At 38.6% G+C, this 21,167-nt stretch overlaps 1 protein-coding gene across 1 annotated transcript; it reads left to right on the top strand.

Annotated features, from left to right (window-relative positions):
* The first annotated feature begins 3,374 nt into the window (after nucleotides 1–3,374).
* LOC102024694 (chromosome unknown open reading frame, human C1orf146) lies at nucleotides 3,375–21,135 on the top strand. The gene is made up of 6 exons (XM_005385054.2): nucleotides 3,375–3,382; nucleotides 6,209–6,319; nucleotides 17,779–17,872; nucleotides 19,393–19,561; nucleotides 20,031–20,109; nucleotides 20,903–21,135. The coding sequence occupies exons 2-6, from the start codon at nucleotides 6,251–6,253 to the stop codon at nucleotides 21,035–21,037; spliced, it is 546 nt and encodes a 181-aa protein (XP_005385111.1). The 5' UTR covers nucleotides 3,375–3,382; nucleotides 6,209–6,250; the 3' UTR covers nucleotides 21,038–21,135.
* Nucleotides 21,136–21,167: the final 32 nt, after the last annotated feature.

Raw genomic sequence — 21,167 nt, 5'->3', positions numbered from 1 at the left:
GCTTGAGGATGAGTGACTGTGAGAATGGCAGGAAACAGGTGAGTGCTGTGAGGAGTAGGTGGGCTAGGTAGGAGACCCGAAATCACCTCTGCAATGTGCAGAGGGAAGGATATGCAGAAAGAGTAATCTGCATAACACAACTGAGATAGCATCGAATGTTGTGGGGTCAGTGCTTCAGCTCTGATGTGTGATCTTTGAAGCCCCAGTGTTCATCCTAGCCTACAGCGTGGCGCATTGGCTCACACCTCCCGCCTCATCCCAGCTCGCTTGAGGGAGCAACATGGGGTCAGGGAAACACGCGTGCCATCTCCAAGGATTGCCATCAGCACCTTGGCTAGGCCGATATGCATTGCTTAAAGCCAGTTGAAGGGGTAAGGAAAAGTCCTAGCCAGCTCTGTACATACCAGTACATGGAAATAGAATCAGGTTCAGCCAAAATGGAGGCAATTGCTCCTCTTTGAAGGAGAGTCACCTAGGTGGTCCTCCACAGCTATCAGTTTTTATTTCTAGAGTTTCAGGAAGAAATCATGCAGCATGTACTTTTTTAGCGGGTGGACAATCTGACTTTCATTTATCATAATTTTGAGACTGATGCAGGTTATTGTGTGTGAGTGGTTCGCTGCCTAGGTTAGGAATATAGCTCAGTGGTGGAGCATGTGTGTGTACCGCTTTCCATCTAGCAATGTATGAGAGAACTCGAGATCCTCATATCTTTGTCAATATTTAATACAGTTATAGTCATATTTTTAGTCATTGTAATAGGTAAGTAGAGGATCTGTGTGGTTTTAACTTGCGCTTAACTAGTGAGTGATAATGTACATTATCTTTCATGCCTGTATTTTTCATTTGTATGTCTTCAGTGAAATTCTGTTCAAATTTTTTGGCCACTTCATGTTTGTTTTTTGTTTTTTGGGTTTTTTTTGGTACCCGGGATCAAACTCAGGACCTTGCACTTGGCAGGCAGGCACTTGTGCCACTGAGCTATATGCCTGGCCCCTTGGCCATTACAGAAATTGAATTGCTGTTCTATATTTGAATCTTGAGAGACTTTAACCTATATTCACCCTATGAGCCATTTTTACTAGTTGTATGCTATGACCATTAATCCTGATATGTCAGTTTCACTGGGTTAATAAATGGCTAGCAGATTATAAAGCACAGTCCTAGGTGTGTCTGGGTGTGTTGTGGAGGTGTGACCTGGGTACTGTATGTGGCCCCTCACCCTTTCCTCTCCAGCACTGTTCCGCTGCACTGCTTCTCACCTGGCATGAACTGGGCAGCTTTGTTCCACCATGCCTGTCTGTCGTAACATTCCTATCCTGGAGCTTGTCAACCCGGGATTGAATCGGGTGAACTGTGAAGCAAATAAACCTGGCTTCCCTTAGGTTGTGGGTACTGGGAATGAAGGAATAAATTTTTAACTTTAAGGGAGTTCAGCTGATTAATTTTCTTCTTTTATATATTGTACTTTTAGTGTCACATCTAAAAATTCTTTGCCTATCCAAGATCACAATGATTTTTCCTGTTTTCTTCTAAAATATTTATAGTTTTATGTTTTATTCTGTGCTTGTTTGCATATGATGTGAAGTAAGGATCCAAGTTTATCTAAATAAAAGTAAATAATTGTCCCAACATGTTTTATTGAAAAGACTATTGCTTCTCCCTTCAGTTCCCCTCCAAATTAAAGTGATCATATTAATAGTGATACACACATACCCATGTTTATAGGAGCACAATTCATAATAGCTAACTTATGGAAGCAGCCTATATGCCCACCAACAGATAAATTAATACAGAAAATGTGGTGTATGTATATACAGTGGAGTACTACTGAGCCATAAAAAGGGAATTTGACTCATTTGTAAGAAAACAGGTAGATCTTGAGACCATCGTGCTAAGTGAAATAAATCAGACACAGAAGGTCATATAAAAACCTTGTTTCTCTTATGTGAGAAACCCAAAATATTAATAATTTAAAGAGCAAAATAAAGGTGAGCAGATAGGAAAAATGGAGGTAAACATTTTGGAGATAGGAAGGAAGTGGGGACAGGGAAGATGGGGAAAGAGGAAGTAAAAATGTTCAAGATGCAATATGTATATAAATCCATTCCCCAAAATGAATGTAATTATTACATATCACAAGCATATACCTAATAAAAATGGAAAAATAGTGTCTGTCTCAACAGGTTACTTTGTTCTTTTGTTTGTTTGAGTTTGGTTTAGTGTGGTTTTTTGAGACAAGGTCTTGTTATGTAGTCCAGACTGGCCATGAACTCACTATGTAGCCAGGCTAGCCTCATAATTATGGTGATTCTCCTGCCTCAGCCTCCTAAGTGCTGGGATTACAAATGTGTACCACCATGGCCAGGCTCCACAAGTTACTTTGATATTTAATGTACACTAACCACAGTTCTAGATTCATATCATAGGTTTTGAAAGCACTATTCAGTGCCTAATGGATTCGTATCTGTCGCTTCCCACTGACCAACATCATCGGCCAAATGATGGTAGAAAACTTTGGTTTTCTCATTTATGTTGAAAGTGGTTGGTCTGTTTATACACCAAATATATGTATTTGCCTATAAAGTGTTCTAAATTCTTTTACCCCCAGACTCCTTATCAGCTCAACCTGATCTGGAAAACTAGAATGCATTATAGATGTGCTGGTATCATTAATGCTTAAGCCAGTTCCATAGATCTAAGCAAGAAGAGAAGTTCATATGATTGCATTTTTTTCATAATTCATAATATATCCAAGATTTTCATCAGGTAAACTTAGGAAACCTGACCTTGTTTTCCTGAAAGAACAAGGCATGGTGAGAGGTGATGCCCTTTAAGCTAGGTTGATCATCTACAAAGAAGACTTACAGCACATAAAGAAAGGGAGATGACAGACATCCTCCAATCTCTATGGTAGTCAACCAAGACTTCCTTTACTTGTTCCCAACGTGTGGTCTTGTGCCTTCTCTGTACTCTTTTTTTCTGTCCTGATAGTTGAACCTAAGGCCTTTGAACTGAGCCATTATCTCCAACCCTTTCTTTATTTTGAAACAAATTCTCACTAAGTTCTCCAAGCGGGACATGAATTTAAGATGCTCCTACCTCAGCCTCCCAGGGTGCTGGAATTACAAACATACACCACCACGCCTGCCTCTCAGACTAAGTGTATTTGGCAGTAGAGTAAGGCACTGGAAATGCAAAGATTTGTAAAACGTATTTCCTCTCTTTGAGGAGCCTCCAATGAGAAGTCTTTGGATTGGAAATACAGCTACATAACTGCATTAATGAGTGATATGATGGAGATGTACTTGGGGTGCTATAGGACCACAGAGGAAAAAGGTCCTAATTGCCTGTGGGGAACAAGGAAAGCTTTTTGGAGGAGGTACACATGAACTGCTTATTATTAAAAATAACTGAAGAGGAGGAAATTTTTAGAATATATAAAGGGCCTCAGTTTGAAAAGCATACCATGGTTAGGGATTAAAAATCCTTCAAAATAGCTATTGTATATGTAATATGTGAGGGAATAGCATGATTTGAGGCTAAAGAAAAAACATGTATCCCTTAAGTTTGGATTTTTGTTCTATAGGTCATAGTGAATCACTGAACATTAATAAGGGGAAGACTGGTATTTATGGCTTTGATGGAGAATTCCATACTATTGCAACATCATTTATTATTGGAAAATTTGGAGGACCAATCATATGTCCAATGTAAATTACTGATTGTAGTGGTCAAATGAAGTATGATATAGCCACATGACAGAAAGTTATGTAACTGTTATATGTTTTTGAAAAAATGTATAAGAAATATTCTTATGACCCAATATTAAATGAAAACACTAGGTTGTAAGTCCTAAATATGTGGAGAGATATACCATATGCATAGATTAAAAACTCATCTATGTAAAGATTTTTTCCCACATTGTTTTATAAAGACAATACTAATTTTTTTTTTTTGTTTTGTTTTTTGTTTTGTTTTGTTTTGGGTTTTTCTCCGGTACCGGGAACCGAACTCACGGCCTTCCACTTGCCAGGCAGGTGCTTTTGCCGCTGAGCTAAGTCCCCAGCCCTGACAATACTAATTTTAATAAATTTTTTGATAAATTTTTTTAAAAAAACAACTAACATGATTCTAAAATTTCTAGAGAAGAAAAAAAAAAAAAACAAGAATGGCTACAGCACTACACAAAAAGAGTAAGGTAGGGGAATTTTCTATGTAAATAGACTTCAGGTAAAGCTACCATAATTAAAAAGTGTGGCATTGGCTCAGAAATAATTGAACAATAGAATAGAGAATCTCATGAGATCTATGCATATGTGGAAACAGTATGTGGCCAAGGTGATGTCACAAATGACCAGGGGAAGGAGGGATTATTACTTAATACATAGTGTTGTGGCAAGTAGATAATCATTTTTAAAAAATAAAATTGGACACATTTTGATTCTATTTTAAAAGTCTAGATGTATTAAAGACTTAAATGTGAAAGGGCAAGCTAAAAATTTAGATGCCTATTAAAGATATTATCTATGACTGCAGTAGAGGATGTTTAAATTGTTATGTTTGCAGTACGTGATTCATTCGTTTGGGGGAATTGGTACACATCTATAATATATCTTGGTCACTCTTTATCTACTTTCCTCCCCTCCCTGCATTCCTCCTCTCTCTTTCTGTCCTCCAAAAAGTCTGCCTTTATTTTACTGTTTATGTATAATTGTATTTCTCATATAAACCATGCACTATTTAATTTTATGTGTCTGATTTATTTTCCTGCAAATGACTTGAATTTATTCTTCCTTATGACTGAATAAAATTCCATTATATATAATACTACATTTTCTGTATCCATTCACCTGTTGATGGGCATCTGTTTCCAGAACTTAGCTATTGTGAATTGTGCTGCTATAAACATGTATATACATGTATCATAATAGCATGATGTCTTTAGCTCTTTTGGGGATATACTCAGAAGAGGTATAGCTTGATCACACAGAATTTCAATTTACTTTTTTGAGAAGTCTTCATACTGATTTCTTTAGCCATTTTACTAGTTTACATTCACTAGCCCTAAATGAAAAGATTGATAAATCAGACCACATTGGGAATAATAATTTGCAAGTATCAAAATTACTCTAAAAGTTAAGGAAAAGACACTTAACTGATAAAGGGTTTATGTCTACATTATATAAAGGAATCCTATAAACAACAAAAAGAAAAGAAAATTTAATAAAAAAAATGAACAAAGGACACGTGCGTTTCACAGAAGTGAAACAGCCTAAAGGTGTTCAGTGTTAATATAATCAGACAATTTAGAACACAGTGAGATTCAATTTTATGCTACTAGATTTGCAACAATTCCTTTTTATTTTCTTTCTACCCATCTCAGGCATGTAGAGTGTAGACTTTAGCTCACTGACTTGTTGGAATTCTCTTAGTACATAATTTTCTTTTATCTCTGGTTTCCATTGTATAGTGCTTTGTTCTTGGTGACTGAAAGCTCTTCCTTCCCTAGAGGCAGTGGTTCTTTTCTAAGGGATCTGTACAAGGTGTGGTTCTCATCATAATCAGCCTCACCTGTATGTTTGTTAGAATTGGGAGTATTCAGCCCCCCCACCCCTGGACTATCTTTTCAAAGATATTTGTATGGCAAATAGCTTTGTAGAATACACTATTTCTTTCCAGAGTAGAAGGCAGGTTTATTTATAAAATATTGGCACTACACTCTGGTTCCTTTCCTACATTAGCACCCACTGTGTGTGCAGATGTCACCTGGCCTTTGTCCCATCATGCTGTGGAAATTGGGCTTGGGGAACTGGCATAAGAAAATGATGATACTACAGCTATTGCTGTGAGTAAAATTTGTCCTTTTGTTTTTGAGCCACGTCTTTTTTCTGTATCCGTGAAACCTGCCAGGCTAACTTTTTAGTGTGCAAGTAAGATAAAGCCTCAAACCTTTCACGGTCCTTGATGTAAGAAGTCTTTCTTTATGTTAGTGCTCTGAATAGGAACCCTGGCTTCTGGCTTTAAAAGAATGCATAGTTATTGAATAAGCTAAATGTATAACGAGATATGTTTTCTATTGTCAAATAGTGATATTTAAATATTCTTTAAAATGTTGGTATTATCATAAGTTTTATTTCTGTCTTCCACTTGCTTAGTCATTAAACAGACGTTTTCATATGTTCTCTTTTGCTTTTAATTTTCTCAGAGTGTGGCATCGTCAGCAGCTGGGCTGAGCCAAGATATACAGATGGCTGAAAGTGGTAAAACAGAAAAAGTAAAGTGGACGACCACTGTTATTATTAGTTCATCTCTTAAGGTAAAAGAGAATTGGGGCCAGTGACCTTTGAAAGTTCATAGCAAGTTTCATGTAGAATAGTATTTTTAAAGATCCTTGGCTTACTTACTCATAGTTAGTTGTGAGGAGCAGAAAGTACATTAGCTAAATTATAAACTTACATCCATGTGCGACATCCTGCTTTCCTACATCACCACTCTAATAACAATGGGTAGTGTTAGAGATTCTAGAAACAGTAAGGCATACACACATATGTATTACTTCATGTTTTTTGAGAGATAACCAGAAACTGATATGCCTAGGTTTAGCAACACTGGAAAGTGGCTGACTTTGTATACTGTAGTTTGGAAAGGAAGGAGATGAAAAGTTAAAAGTCAGCTCACTGTTTTTTTTTTTTTTCCTTTTTTTTTTTTTTGAGACAGGGTCTTTCTGTGCAGTTCAAGCTGGCCTTGAGCTGACTTTGTAGCCCAGACTGGTCTAGAACTCACAACAATCCTCTTGCCTCAGCCTCCCAAGTGCTGGGATTATAGGTGTGTGCCACCACGCCTGGCATCCATAACTGTTTTTAACTGTTTTGCTCCAGTATTTATCTTGTGGACAGCCCTAGATGTTCCACAGTCAGGGTGAAGGGGAAAGAAATACTGTTCCATGATAAGGAAAGAGACAACAAGAAGAAAGTAAGATTTTTTTTACCCTATGCTCTCATTGCTGCCTCCAGCTGCACTTCCCCTGTTGGCTTCAGCCATCTAGCTCCGTAATACCTCCTGTACTACCCCACTTTAGCCATAAGTCTCACTGGAATTTTGCGTGCTTCTGCCATCTGGTTAGGTTTCTGGAATCCATGTTTCTCTCCTGTTTATATAGCTTTACCAGACTTATTCTGAGAGAAGGAGAGAGCAATCCATGCTACTTTGTCAAAAACACTGTTTTTATTTCATTTATTATATTTATCTATTTTATGTTGTGCCTTTTATTTGTCCCACTGTCCCACTAATGTTTCTTTATTCTCCCCTTTCTCACCTCATTGGATTGCTTATTTTTTCTAATTTCTTTTTTAAAGCGAGCTCTTAAAATTATGTATTCTATTTCTATCTTTTAGTAAGTATCCTAGAAATTTTGTTATGCATCCTCAGCTCTGTAAAATCCAAAGTAAATTATTTTTAGCCTCCTCTTAAACAGAATATCTTAGAATAATTTAATTTCAATGACCCTTTTCTGTATCATGTCCCATTATCATAAATCTTGCTTTTGTAATTTCACACAGTATTGTTACAGTTTTTTTGAGTTAGCATTTGTTTAGTTTTACCCATATTTGGGGTGAGGTTATTTATTTATTTATATTTTTTGAGACAGGGTCTCACTCTATAGTGCAAGCTGCCTTGAACTCATGTAGCCTAGGCTGGCCTCAAACTCTGGCTATCCTCCTGCCTCAGCCTCCAGAGTGCTGGGATTACAGGAATGCACCTTACCCATGTTTTTGTTTTCTTTGTTCTTCTTATGGCTCAGACCTACCATTTTGAGTCATTTTCTTTGTCTTTATCTAATTTAGAAATTATCCCAAGGAGGATCTTGTAAAGACAAATCTCTGTTTTTGTTAGTATAAAAATTTTTGTTTGTTTCTTTGTTTTTGTTTTTCTTCTGGTACCAGGAATCAAACTCACGACCTTGCTCTTGCCAGGCAGGCACTGTGCCGCTGAGCTAAATCCCCAGCCCCAGTATAAAATTTTTAAATTTCTTATTCTTGAAAAAAATCTTAAAATTAGTTTAACTGAGGCATAATTTACAAGCAGTAAAATGCACACATTTTGAATGCACATTTCAGTGAGTTTTGATAGTTTATGCTTTGTAACTGTCCCTCCAATCAAAAGTGGGATAACTTTATCATCCCTAAGAGTTCCTTTATGGCCTTTTGTTGTCAGTCCCACCCCAGCCTTCTACCTCAGGTCCTGAGCAAGTAATTGGGGAAACAAAACAGTCCTCTAGGCCATTTCAGCCTGCTTTAAGAAGCAAGTGCAGAATGCAGGATGCAGTGGTCTGGGAGGGGGCGGCCAAGCAGGGGCCAGACTGGCCACACTCTAAACAGGGAGTCTAGATGTTTTTTTCTCGCAGACACTCTACTTGAACTATGGCTCAATTAGTCAACATAATAGATCTTCAAACACGAGGAACCACTAAGGAGGTTGCTGCATTCTTTGGACTATGTGTCATAATTGTAGTTAGCAAATTCTGACAGTTAAGAAGGTATAGAGACTGCTGTCTATCAGGTTTTGCAGTCTTTGATAGACAATATATGACTAATAAACCATAAATGATACTGCCTTATAAAAATACTGCTTTCTTCATTGATTATGTTTATAGGCATTCACTGCTTGAGCCAAGGTTACACTTGTTAAGTGACAAAAGCCGGGTTTCTTTTTATTTTTTTCCGGTACCAGGAATCGAACTCACGACCTTGTGCTTGCCAGGCAGGTGCTGTGCCACTCAGCTAAATCCCCAGCCCCACAAAAGCTGTTTTTAAAGCAGCATGTACTGATTTTATTCTAAAAGAATAAAATGTACAAGAGAAACAGCTTTTATTATTCTTTGCAACTTGTAAAATTGAATTATTTTGCTAATGTAAAATACCAATAACTTGTTGGAGGACGATGTCACCTTCTTCAAAAGCTGTACACTTACTTCTTATGTGTGTCAGAGCTAGCCTCAATTTGCCTGGAGCAGAAGCACGCGACTATTTCAGGCAGGCTTTCTGGTCAGCATCGGCTGGGCAGGGAGCCCGGAGCAAAACAGCACAACCAGGGCAAAGGGGCTTTGTATTCTAAGGCAAAGCACCTGTGTGGCCCCCGGCACAAGCAGTTTCCACTTTCATACTCATCGGCTTGCACATGATCCCCTAACCTTATTTTTCTTCTTCTTAAGGGGCTGATTTGGATAATGGGTTAAGAACAGTGTTCAGTATCTAATGAGTCATGAGAAGGATTTCTGTCGTTATTTGTAAACTTGTGATAAGAAGTTACAGGTGGAAAGAATGGTGAGGGAGTCACACTCAGCCGTGATCCACCTGTATGACGGACACACCAGCTTCACTGTACACCCTGAAGACTTTCTTGATGGCACTGACATAAGCAGCCGTTCTCAGGTCCAGGCTCAGGCTACACTTAATGGCTCTGTGCCTGAGTTGGCTGGCGGAATGCTCCACCATGTAGGCCAAGCCAGAGTGCATGATGCCTTTCTCTGTAGCCCCCAGTGTCCTGTCCTAGAACTCTTCTGTTAAAATGATGGGAATAGTTTCACTCACTCCCTGAATTTTCTTTCTAAGCTGTCTTGGACATACATGAACAAGTAGTAGAATCCCTTTCATATTTAAAGGTTAATTGGCCATAAATGATACGATTTAGAGTCTGCAGCCACTCCCAGTAAGATATTGTTACTCCTCTGGAATTCAAGTAGAGACCTGGAATAGCCATAATGTTCCTCTACAAGAGATAGCTGTCAGAAAATCCTGCCAGAATGGTCAGTCCCTTGGCACCTTTGGCAATATCTTGGCTTTAATGATGGGTGTGTTGGATTTGATCAACAGCTTCGCTCTGACGACAGGCATCTGGATGTCAGCTGGATGCTTCCTTTGTAGACCCTTGCCTTGGGGAAGCCCAGAATTGATACATGTTACAATTTGAAATCTAGTTCTTCTAGGTCAGTACCATCTGTGTTATAAATACTCCCAGCAGCTTCACCAGCACCTACACATTTAGCACCAAATGATGTAAACATCTCATGGAGTGCAGCCTCGTGTTACTAAAGCCCTGAACAACAAACGGTTTATCTCCAAAGGCTGGTGTCATCTTAAAATGCTCATGCTTCATTGATGAAGTTCTCAGCTCCATGGAAAACGCCATGGCTGGTAATGCTCCCTGGTAATACCAGCGTGTGCGTTAATATCATAGCGCCCTGTGTACTGGCATCGGTGTCTGCCATCCGGGATATCCCGTAGATGCCTGTGCTCATGTGCAGGGCAAGCACGTCAGTGCCAGGACCAATACAACCAGTTAGCTCCATGGTGAACCTTCTTGTGATCTTTTCCAATTTATTGTCCCTATAGTTCTCGGGATTGATTTTAATACCTGCTTTAACCCCACCTAATGGCACATCGACCACTACACACTTGTATGTCATTGGTGAAGCCAGCGCTTTCACTTGGTCTACACTCATATCAGTGCTGTACTAGATTCTTCCATTGTAGGGCTTGCGGTGCTGGCTGTGCTGGGCAGAGTAGCCCGAGGTAACCTCCCAAAGCTGTGCTGGATGGGAAAGAGGCTCAGCCCGTGGTTGCAGGGCTTGATGGTGCACAGGATGCCAGGCACGAAGTTGCATTCTACTCATTCTCATGGGTCTGCAGGTCCTCCACAATGCTGGTATCTGATTGAAGAAGCTTTCCTCTATCTTAAAGAAATCAGGGTTGTCCTGCGCTCAACCAGAACCTCACTATAGTGGTGCCAGGTGGGCAGCAGCAGGCAGTACATGCCCCAGACACCCGGCAGCACGGTGGGCCTGGTGCAGGGCAAAAGGACCTTGCCCAGGCTATAAGATGGTGGCTACAGCAAGGGTGAGCAGGGCCGAAGCAAGGGAAAAGCACTTAGTGTCCACTGCCCTTTTAAGCTGCAACTTCCTGTCCGCATGACTGTCCCCTCACCTTGTCCACCGTCAACAGGTGGGGGCAGGCTTTGGGTGCGGGCACAAGGCTACTGCTACCTCCACAGCCTCGCGTGGCCTCCTTGGTTGTTTTTTTTAACATTTTCTACACAAAGTATTTTTCATTTTGTACACAAACGTCCTGCCATCTGTAAACAAACCATTTTCTTTTCAATTTGTATTCCTTTTCATTTTGTCTTATTGCTTTTAGCTAGGACTTTCCATGCAAAGGAGGAGTAAGATGGGACATTTTCACCTTCTTTCTTATCTTAGTGGGAGAGCTTGAAGTTTTTTACTATGCATAGTTTAGCTCTAGGTTTTTTGTACACAGTCTTCATCAAGTTGAGATGGTCCCTCTCTATTCCTGCTTTACAGAGTTTTTAGTGTACATGGGTGTTGGATTTTACTACATGATTAGATGTGATCGTGTGTTTTTTTTTTCATCTCATTGATATGATAGATTACATTAACCACTTTTCAAATGTTAAACCAACCTTGCAAACCTAGGACAAAATCCTGCTCAGTTGTGCTATATAATTATTTGTACATTGGTTGGATTTGCTTTCTTTAGATTATTTCTTTGAGGATTTTTGCTTCTGTGTTTATGGTCTGTAGTTTTCTCACAATGGCTTTGGTTTGGGTATTCAGGTAATGCCAGTATTATAGTTTATATCTAGATGTCCACCAAGAGCTGCTTCTGTTGTGGGGCTTTGGGAAGGCTTTGATTGGATTATGGGGGCAGTATAGCTGACTTGCTGTTAGAAGGTGGGGTCTGATAGGAAGAGGCGGGTCCCTGAGGGTGTGGTCTGGAAGGGTTTCTCTCCCTCACCAGCTCCTCCCCTCAGTCTCTGCTTCCTGTCTACTATTCACTAAGCATCTCTCCACCATGCTGTCCTGCTTTGAAACTACTATGTAGTGAAACCTCTACACACCTGAGCCAAAATACACATCTCTTCCTTTATTGTGTGTTCAAAGATTGAACTATACAATTCTCTGTTTGGAAATTGCAACATTTCACCTGGATGTTCTGCTTTGTTTTTGCATATGGTTCCTGCCCCGGTCAACTTGTGCTCTGTTAGCAAATCTAACATCAGTTGGAACCAGTAAACCAAACATAACATCAATTGGAAACCAGTAAACCATTTCCAGTTAGTTTTGGAGATGGGAGCAATAAATCTGTTCACAGTGTCAGTTTATTACTATATGAATAAGGACCTGATGGCTGAGTTTCAGGGTAAATGTTTAAATTGAAAGCATGATCTTCACATCTACAGGGACATACATTTTTATCCCATATTTTGACCTATCACTTTTCCATAAGTCTTTTACGTTCCTGCAGTTACCATGAGAGATCCCTGCTAAGTGCAGCAGACCTATGAATGCTTTTAGTTTGGCTAGTGAGGTGTCATAATAAATACATTTTTGAATATGGCTATTGGTGCATACAGAGCGTTTTACTTGCCTTTCAGCCTTTTTGTGTATTTCACAGCATCGGATGGCATTTTGTCTGCTACAGTTTCCAACACGAAGTGGCAGTGCTGGCATTCTGTCCAACGTTTCACCCCACCAAGACCCTCACTATATTTTCAGACCTAGTTCTAACATTGGATCATTCCATTTGGCTATGTGACTGTTTCACAACGTTTTGACTTGTCAGATATGTATTTACAATACTGTTTTCTTTGTCATCCGAATCGAGGAGGTCTGCGTTCCTTTTGTATCAGTTGATGCTTGATCCATTTCACTGTCACAGGCCAACATTAAAGGCATTATCAACATCAACATCATCATACACTCATACCACTCTTCTGTGGTGAAAGCATGTATTTTACTGTAATGGATCGTCTTCATCATCCATGCATAAATAATCTGAAGATTCACTTTTGCCTCCTCCAGAACTTGAAGGTCTAGTTTTTCATGAGCCATTGTACCGAACTGGGCCACTTCTACCAGAAAAACCAAAAGAAGAATTTTTTTTTTTTTTAAACAAATCCTGGAATGCTGTGGGTCTATTGGATCCTCTGTGATGCTTGAGTAAACATATCCAAAAACTGTTCCCTAAGGGTGTGTAGGATGGGTCTAGATCCAATTTTGTCACTTTTGCACATGTACACACTCCTTGCTGTCCCATCAAAGTGGGTAAACACAAACATTGCTTCCTGGATTCCTCAGGGAAAGGTATAGCTGGCTACTATAATACTAAGTACAAATTTACAGTAGAAAATTAAGGGATGGGTCTGCTGGACCCAGGTTTATCCTTCGAGGGCTAAGGGTGGCAGACTAATCTGGCAGAGAAAATCTCAAGGCAGTCTAACATTTCAGGCTGCCACCTGGATGCTGTTGGGGAACTTCTAGCCAACTCTATTGGTAATCAAGAGCAAATGACACAGTTGGGTGATTTCAAAAGTTTTGAGTTTCATCAGAAAGGAAGCTTCTGTAAAGTTGGGCCCTGTAAAGTTGGAATAGCTTGGTTGCTGAAAAGATTAGTGTTAAAAAGAATACACTGGGAACAATACAAAGGATACCTTGAAGGCATGTTCTGGGGATCTCTTCTCAAAGCCTTTACTTTTCCACCGTTGAGTTTACACAGACCCTCTTGCATTCATAGACAGGGTTTTGGAAGGTGGCTTGATTAGGGGACAGGATATCTGACTCGCTGTTAGAAGTGGGATCTGGTTAGAAGAGGCAGGTCACTCGAGGGTTCGCCTCACCACCCCAACTCTTCCCATCTCTCTGCTTCCCTGCTGCCAGGTGCTGGAGCAGCTCTCCCCAGCCATGCTCTTCTGCCACCTTGTCTTGCCTTGGAGCCATCCTATTATGGACTGCAATCTCTGCAAACTATAAGTCAAAATAAACCTGTCCTCCTTTTATGTTGCAGTTGTCGGATAGTTTATCCCAGCAATAAGGAAAGTGACTATGATAGCTACCCTCATAGAATGAGTTAGGAAGTGTCCTCCCTACTTCAGCCCTCTGAAAGAAATTGGAGAGAATTCCTATAATTTCTTCATCAAATGTTTGAAAAAATCACCAGGTAGCTCTGAGTGGTGGGGCATGTAATCTCAGCTTTGTGGGAGGCTGAGGCAGGAGGATTGCAAGTTTAAGGCCAGCCTGCACAATTTTGTAAGAGTCTCAAAAAAGTAAAAGGGGCAAGGTTCAACCTGTTGTACAGAAAGAAAAAGAAAGAAACCCACAAATTCACCAGTAAACTTACCTAGACCTGAGTAATGTACCTTAATAAAATACTAACTTCTTCTACCTTTTATATCATATCTGTCATTCTTTTCACTTATATACATATGTCCTTGCATAAGATAACGTATTCATCTAAGATTAATTTATGAAGTTTTTCTTTTTATCAGAAATAACTAATTTTTAAATGCATATTTTGTGTTACCTGCTGAGAAATCTTTTGCATTTTTTCACCCAAGTACTTGGTTGTTGTGGATTTTTATTCTTGTTCTTTGTGAATTTGTTTGGCTAGTGTTTTAATTTTGCATCATTATTTATTAAAGATCAGTGTATAGTTTTCTCTTTCTGTGGTATTTCTGTGTGGGATGCAGTGGTTTTGCTTGCAACACTCCCCTTCATTTCTTGTGTACCTAATCACTTTATATGGTTTAAAAATTATTTGTACTTTGAGATATAGAGGAATTTTCCTGGGCTGGGTTTGTAGTTTAGTTATAGCATATGGAAGGCCTTGAGTTCAATTCCCATCACTCAAAAACAGTTTGGAGCAGATTTCTTTTATATTGCCTATGCTGAAAATGTATTTAGAAATTTAGAAAAGTAATTGTTTATGTGGTTTTTGCTCTGTTAGGTTTCATACTTTGTTGTGAGTATATTTTCATAAGTAATGTATTTGCAAATATTTACGCATTTCGTAGAGGTTGTTGAATAAGTTGACCTCTGAAATTCACCATTTATGTAGTGAAATTTCCATATTGGCTTTCTTCAAATTTCCTAATAAATTCTGTATCAGTTATTAAGTGCCCCTTTCCATATTTCATTTTATGTGCATAAAATTTCTAGATACTATGCCAGTTTTAAAGGAATAGATATTACTTCTGTAGAAAAGATCATTACATAGATTTTATCTGGAATGCTGGTATAAACAGTTAAACAATTTTTTTGACTCTACTACTCTTCAGAGCCTTCAGTGTTTTCCAGTGTTACCTGAATAAGGAACATTCTTTCAGCTCTCATGGGACTGTAATATTCCATGAAACATATTTTGGACAATCTACTTTTTTTTTTTTTTTTTTGTCTTTTTGAGACATGGTCTCACTATGCAGTTCAGGCTGGCTTTGAGCTCACTTTGTAGCCCAGGCTGGCCTCGAGCTCACAATGATCCTTCTGCCCTAGCCTCCTGGGTGTGGGGATTATAGGAGTGTGCCACCACGCCCGGCTTTGGACAATCTAGTCTTAACTTTCTGGTTATTTTGACAAACCAATGCTCAAAGTTCCTATTTTCTCAATTTAATACTAATTTTATTATTTTCTTCTACAGTTTTTATTAACATTATTTTTAGTTGGCTTCCCCCCAGGATATAACTGAAATTCATTAGTGTAGGATATAGAGGTCATTAAGTGTCTCCAGTTATTCCCAACACTATTTCCAAATTAGCTTCCTTATGTACATCTTCTACATTCATAAGAATTCTACTTTCAAATCTGAATACATTTCCCTATGTTATTTTTTGTCTATGCTTTTCTCACTTTTATCCTCTTCCTTTACTTGCCTGCATCAAATACTGCTTTTCCTACTTCGCAGGTTGGACTCAAATTCTAGGAAGCTTTCCTGACTCACACCCCTTTTATGTGTTTTCTGAAACCTTGCCAAAGTTGTCGACATTGTTGGGCATGATGGCTCATGCTTGTAATCCCAGCAGTTGGATGGCAAAGGCAGGAGGAGTGCCATGAGTTCAAGGCTAGCCTGGGCTATAGAGTGAGTTCAAGATTAGCCTAAACTACATAGTGAGACCTAATTTAAAAAAAAATTTTTGTCAACATCTTTCATCTCTCTGAACACAGTAAGCTTAGCTATTTTAAGGTATGTATCTGATTAGCTTTACTATATGGGTCCCCTATGGACCTGTTTCTATTATGTATTATTTCTGATGATTTTCTTTCATCTTTTAAGTAATCTTATCTTTTTGTTTTTCAAAATTTTGTTGGAATTTGTATTTGAAAAATTATAGAAATAAGCTGAGTCCTAGAATGTTATATTCTTCTAGAGAAGCCTTAATTTTGTAAGACAGTTAAACCCCTAATTCCCTATTTGCCAGGTAAGACACAGAATTTGAATTTCAGATATTAAGTATGTCCCAAATGCTGAATGGTATATATTTATACTAAAAAAATTACATTATTATTTGTACTTCAAATGTAAGTATACATTCTGTATTTTTATTTGCTAAATATGGCAACCAAAGTCCTAAATTGTTTATTATATATGATGAATTAACTTCATATACATGTAGAATGGCAGTAGTTATAGAGTTGAGAAAATAGTCACTTATACCCTTTTCTTTGTTCTGTAATTGAACAGACCTGGTTATTGAAGACCTCATTCACAAAGTTTGCTCTAGGGAGTCCTGCTGCTAGATGCTTAGAGCACTAGTAATTTCCTATCACCTTAATACAATTTCAGGGGTTGAAATGGCTTGAAGCTGGACTACATTCCCTGTGAGAGCTGCTCTACTTTTGTCAGAAACTATTCAGCCTCTCTTTTGCCTCTTCCTGAATTGGCAGATGCCCTCAGGGAAGAAATGGCCTAAATGCTGAAATCAGATCTTTGAATTTCTATATAGATTTTAACCTTATGTGGTTTTTTTCTATCCTGCTAGTTCTATGATGCATTGAAGCAGATTGTAATTTTTAAAAAAATTATCCAATCTTTCAAGTTGCTTTCAACAGGAGAGTTGCCCTAAATAACTAAATCTGCCATTGGTGGACATAGTGTACAATTTTAAAATTACAGGCAAAGAACCATTGTTGAACTCTAGGTCAGGATCTAAGTAGCACAAAATCTTAAGTAGCATAAAGCTAGGATGGAAAGGAACTACATATTTTATGTATAACTTCTATGAGCTTAAGATATACATGTTCAGGAAGAAAATAAAACTAACCAACCTAAGGGATTTTAACATACCTGAAACTAACAAGTTTGTGTTTTGACCATTTAGGAAATACTATTAACCACTTAGATTTAGTGTCTTGGGTAATAAGATCTAATTGCTTGACTAGAATAAGAAATGAGGTGAATTTTGCAATGGTTAGTTTTTATTTTAATTAAAAAATTTTTTTTTAATTTTTTGAGATGGCTAGTTTTTAAACCAGAAAGCAACTAATATAAACAAATGAACTGGAAAATTGTCTCTATTGTGTGTCTTGCTCAATGTGGTTATATCCACTATCTAAGAAACACTGCACAACTCATCTTGCACTTATTCACTAGTGCATGTCAGAATCTGTTCCAAGGTGCTTACTTCTGAAAGTCTGCATTTGCCCTCATTCTCTTAGTTTTTTAACACAGTTAATTTCTGCCCCCAAATAACATAGTTGTGGTATACCAATTCATTTCCAAATTTACAATTAGTGTTTCACTAGGACTAAATTTTTTTGCTCTTCTTTTTAAAATTGTTTTCTCCATACAGAGATTTTCTCTTTTGATGATCAAATGTATAAGTGGTATAGTTATAAAATAAGGTATGAAATGTTATTTTTTTCACTAGCTGAAATAAAGATTATTGTAAGCATGTCTTATGTTTGTATTTCTGAAAATTCTTTTAAAGAATTATGAAATTGCAGCTGCTCTGGAAAATCAAAGCCACAAGGTTCGGTATTCAGATTCAGTGGAAAATGGATCAATTATATTTTCTGTTTCTGGTACAGTATATTTGCTAACTGCCTTGATTTAAATTTCTTACAGAGATGTGAATACAAATTTTAATAATTTTATAACAAGATGTTACCCTTTGGGAGGGGTAGATGTGTTACACTTTGTGACTGCAAAAGCAGTGCACTTGGCCAATTAAAGAATATACAGTATTCTTAAGTTATAATTAAAATAACACTGAACAAGTGGTAGAGGATGGGAACAACTACTTGTTTGGGGACTAAAATGAAAATAGATAAAGCCACTTTCCCGACAATCACAGTATTAGCTGGGTGTGCTCATGCACGCCTGTAACCCTAGCACTGAAGAAGGCTAAAGCAGGAGGACAGCAAAGTCAAGTCCTGTCTGGGCAACTGACCAAGACTTGTCTCAAGAAATAAATAAATAAAAAGGGGTAGGGAAATAGGTCAGTGGTAGAGTGCCCCTATGTTTATTCCTGTAAGACCTCACACACAAAATGTATTAAAGTGTTAACCATATTAATAGAGTGAGCTCAAAAATCACATCCCTGGCCAAAATTTATATGTAAAAGTCCATATATGAAAATGTTTTTCACAATCTTGTATGAGTTTACTGACTAGGCTATGAACAGATACTAACTTACAGAGCTATCTGGCAACAATTAAATTTTTCTGAAATCCTGAAACTATGAGTCATGAGCCAGGCACAGGAATTAGATTAGGGTACGTGAAAACTGAGACAGTGGGAAGAGGACAGTGCTGCCTGTGGTTGGGAGATAACAGAAGTGATAAAAAGGCGGTTATGGTTTAGATCGGAGTCTCCTCCCAAAGCCTCACGTGTTCAGAGGTGGAGCCTGCGGAGGGTGATTGGCTGAGGGCGCTACAGTCATCAGTGGACTCATCTAGCAGTGAGTTCAGTAGCTAAGTACATACGTTAGGAGACAGGACCTGCTTAGCAGCAGTTCACTGAGGTGGGAGCCGGAAGGGAGTTTCTCCTTCCCTGGCTCTCCCCTAGTCTCAATGCTTCATGGCCACCAGGGGGAAGAGCAGCTTTCCTTCACCTGACCCCTCCACCATGCCATTCCTTAAGCAGGAGGCTATGGACTGAATCCTCCAAAAATTGAGCCGAAAGACACCTCTCCTCTTTTCAACTGTGGATGTCAGGTATTTTGTCCCAGGAACACGTGACTAAGGCAGAGGTAGACGTAAAGGATTTTATTGGGAGGTTGCAGTAGACCGCTACTATAGCAGTGGTTTGGGGAGATAAATGCTTTCAACAGTTCTTTCAGAGACCTCCAGGCTGAAAGCGGTCCAGCCTCAAACTCATTCTTTCTGGTTTAGCAGAGAGCCTTCCAGGGGAAAGTAAATCATTTTTAGTGACCTACCATATATTTTGGGCACTTCATATACATTATTTAACCCTTGTGACAAGCTTAACAGCTCTTATCCTCATGTATAGAGGGGAACTTACACTTTATAGTATATACTTTATACTTTGTTTACAAAATTTGCTATGTATGAAAAACTGACTTTACATATCCACTTTTTAGGAGTTGCATTTTTATTGATGGATGCTCATGAATGCATTATGTCAGCTGAGGAAGTATTTCTAACCAAAATCGAGAAGTTTCTTAACATTCACCAAAATAGCTTTTTGGTTCTGTTTGCTGCCCTTCATGGGCATGAAGAATGGAAACTGATATTCAGGATTCAGCAAAGGTATGGAAGCACAGAACTGCAGACATTTTTATTGTACTGTGTAGTGTTTACTTCTGTTCTTAATTTAGGCAGATGACTTTTTTTGCTACAAGATAAATTTTCTAATGTTAACCTGTCATATTTAATGACTTAGGACAAACAGCTGTCCTATGATTGAGGGTGGCCAGAGTTCATGCTGATTTATGGGCTTTCCCTGCAAGACCAAGAGTGAGAAGTTTTGGCTACAAAGCCACCTCAAATCCTCTGTGACGTAAGGCAGGGCCTGCATGAATAAACACGCGGTCAACAACAGAGCTGTCTCTTTACACCTATTTAGAAGAACAAATGTCAGTTAAGAGTGTCTGTGTGGGGCTGGAGATATAGCTCTGGGGCACAAGCGCCTGCCTGGCAAGCGCAAGGTCCTGAGTTCAATTCCTGGTACAAAAAAAAAAAAAGATAGCCTGTGTGACTTAGGATTTTACTTTTTCAGATTCCTGGGAAGTAAATTACGGATACTTCCAGTCCACAACACAGCGAATGCCATCCATCTTATGTGCACTATAGCTAAGGTAAAGCACCTGGGAGGAAAGATACATGATACTGTATGTTTCCAGGCGTTTGGCTTCACACTGCACACCCTCTTGAGCAGGACTGACAAATACCCTGCTTCTGTTCACCTCAGAGAGGTTGCCTTTTCACACATACAACTTTCCCAAGCCTGACTCAACCTCCAGTTTACTTCTGGTAGCCACTACCCATTTATGATTCACTTTGGGCCACAAGAGTATTGGCCATTTGCACACTGTGCTGGGCCAGTAGGTTACTCATCGCTTCCTTCAAATTCCAAACTATAATGTAGCGGTCAGATGGCAATCATAATGGTCTGGGTGCAAACATACTTGTTTTGTTTTGTCCTTCTGGTACCAAGAATCGAACTCACAACCTTGCGCTTGCCAGGCAGGCGCTTTGCCAGTGAGCTAAATCCCCAGCCCCTGCAAACCTATTTTTAAATGGAATGTTCTCCATTACCCCGTTATCTTTTCATGCTTGTCTTCCTCTGTAAAATGTGCCTAGACACATCCCAACTTCTGTAGGCAGCGTTAGGTCTTCCTTATTCTTATACTTGAAATATATCCCCATTAAAGCCATTATTGTACTGTTCCTTTTGACTTACAAGTTTGAAATTCCTTGAAGACAGAGATCAGGTACTTACCATTTTAACAACTCATATACTGTATATTTTTTAGCACAAAAGTGATCATGAGATACCTGATTAACAAATTTAAAGTCAGGTTTTCTTTTATGTGATCCTGAAAAAAACTTGTCTCTGTAATAACGCTGCAAATTTATATCTTCTTCCAGACTTCCTCCAAACCGTGCATGGATAGCATCTGCTATAGAATGATAACAACTAAAGCTTACATCATAGAGCAAAGTCCTGTTTGGAAAACACTTCAAAAGATAAAGCTGAATAGTGATTTAATTAACTCCAATTAGAGAACCAGTTATAAAAGTTCTTTTGGAAGAACATAAAAATAACCAGACCTGTTATGTTATAATATTTAAATACACATTTACTTTAAAGATGTTTATATTAACTTAAAATAACATGTATTCAATTAAAAGA

This window comes from Chinchilla lanigera, unplaced genomic scaffold, assembly GCF_000276665.1.
Source record: "Chinchilla lanigera isolate Chin_1 unplaced genomic scaffold, ChiLan1.0 scaffold00022, whole genome shotgun sequence".
In the NCBI taxonomy this organism is placed as follows: domain Eukaryota; kingdom Metazoa; phylum Chordata; class Mammalia; order Rodentia; family Chinchillidae; genus Chinchilla; species Chinchilla lanigera.
This window is presented reverse-complemented; position numbering and strand designations above follow the sequence as displayed.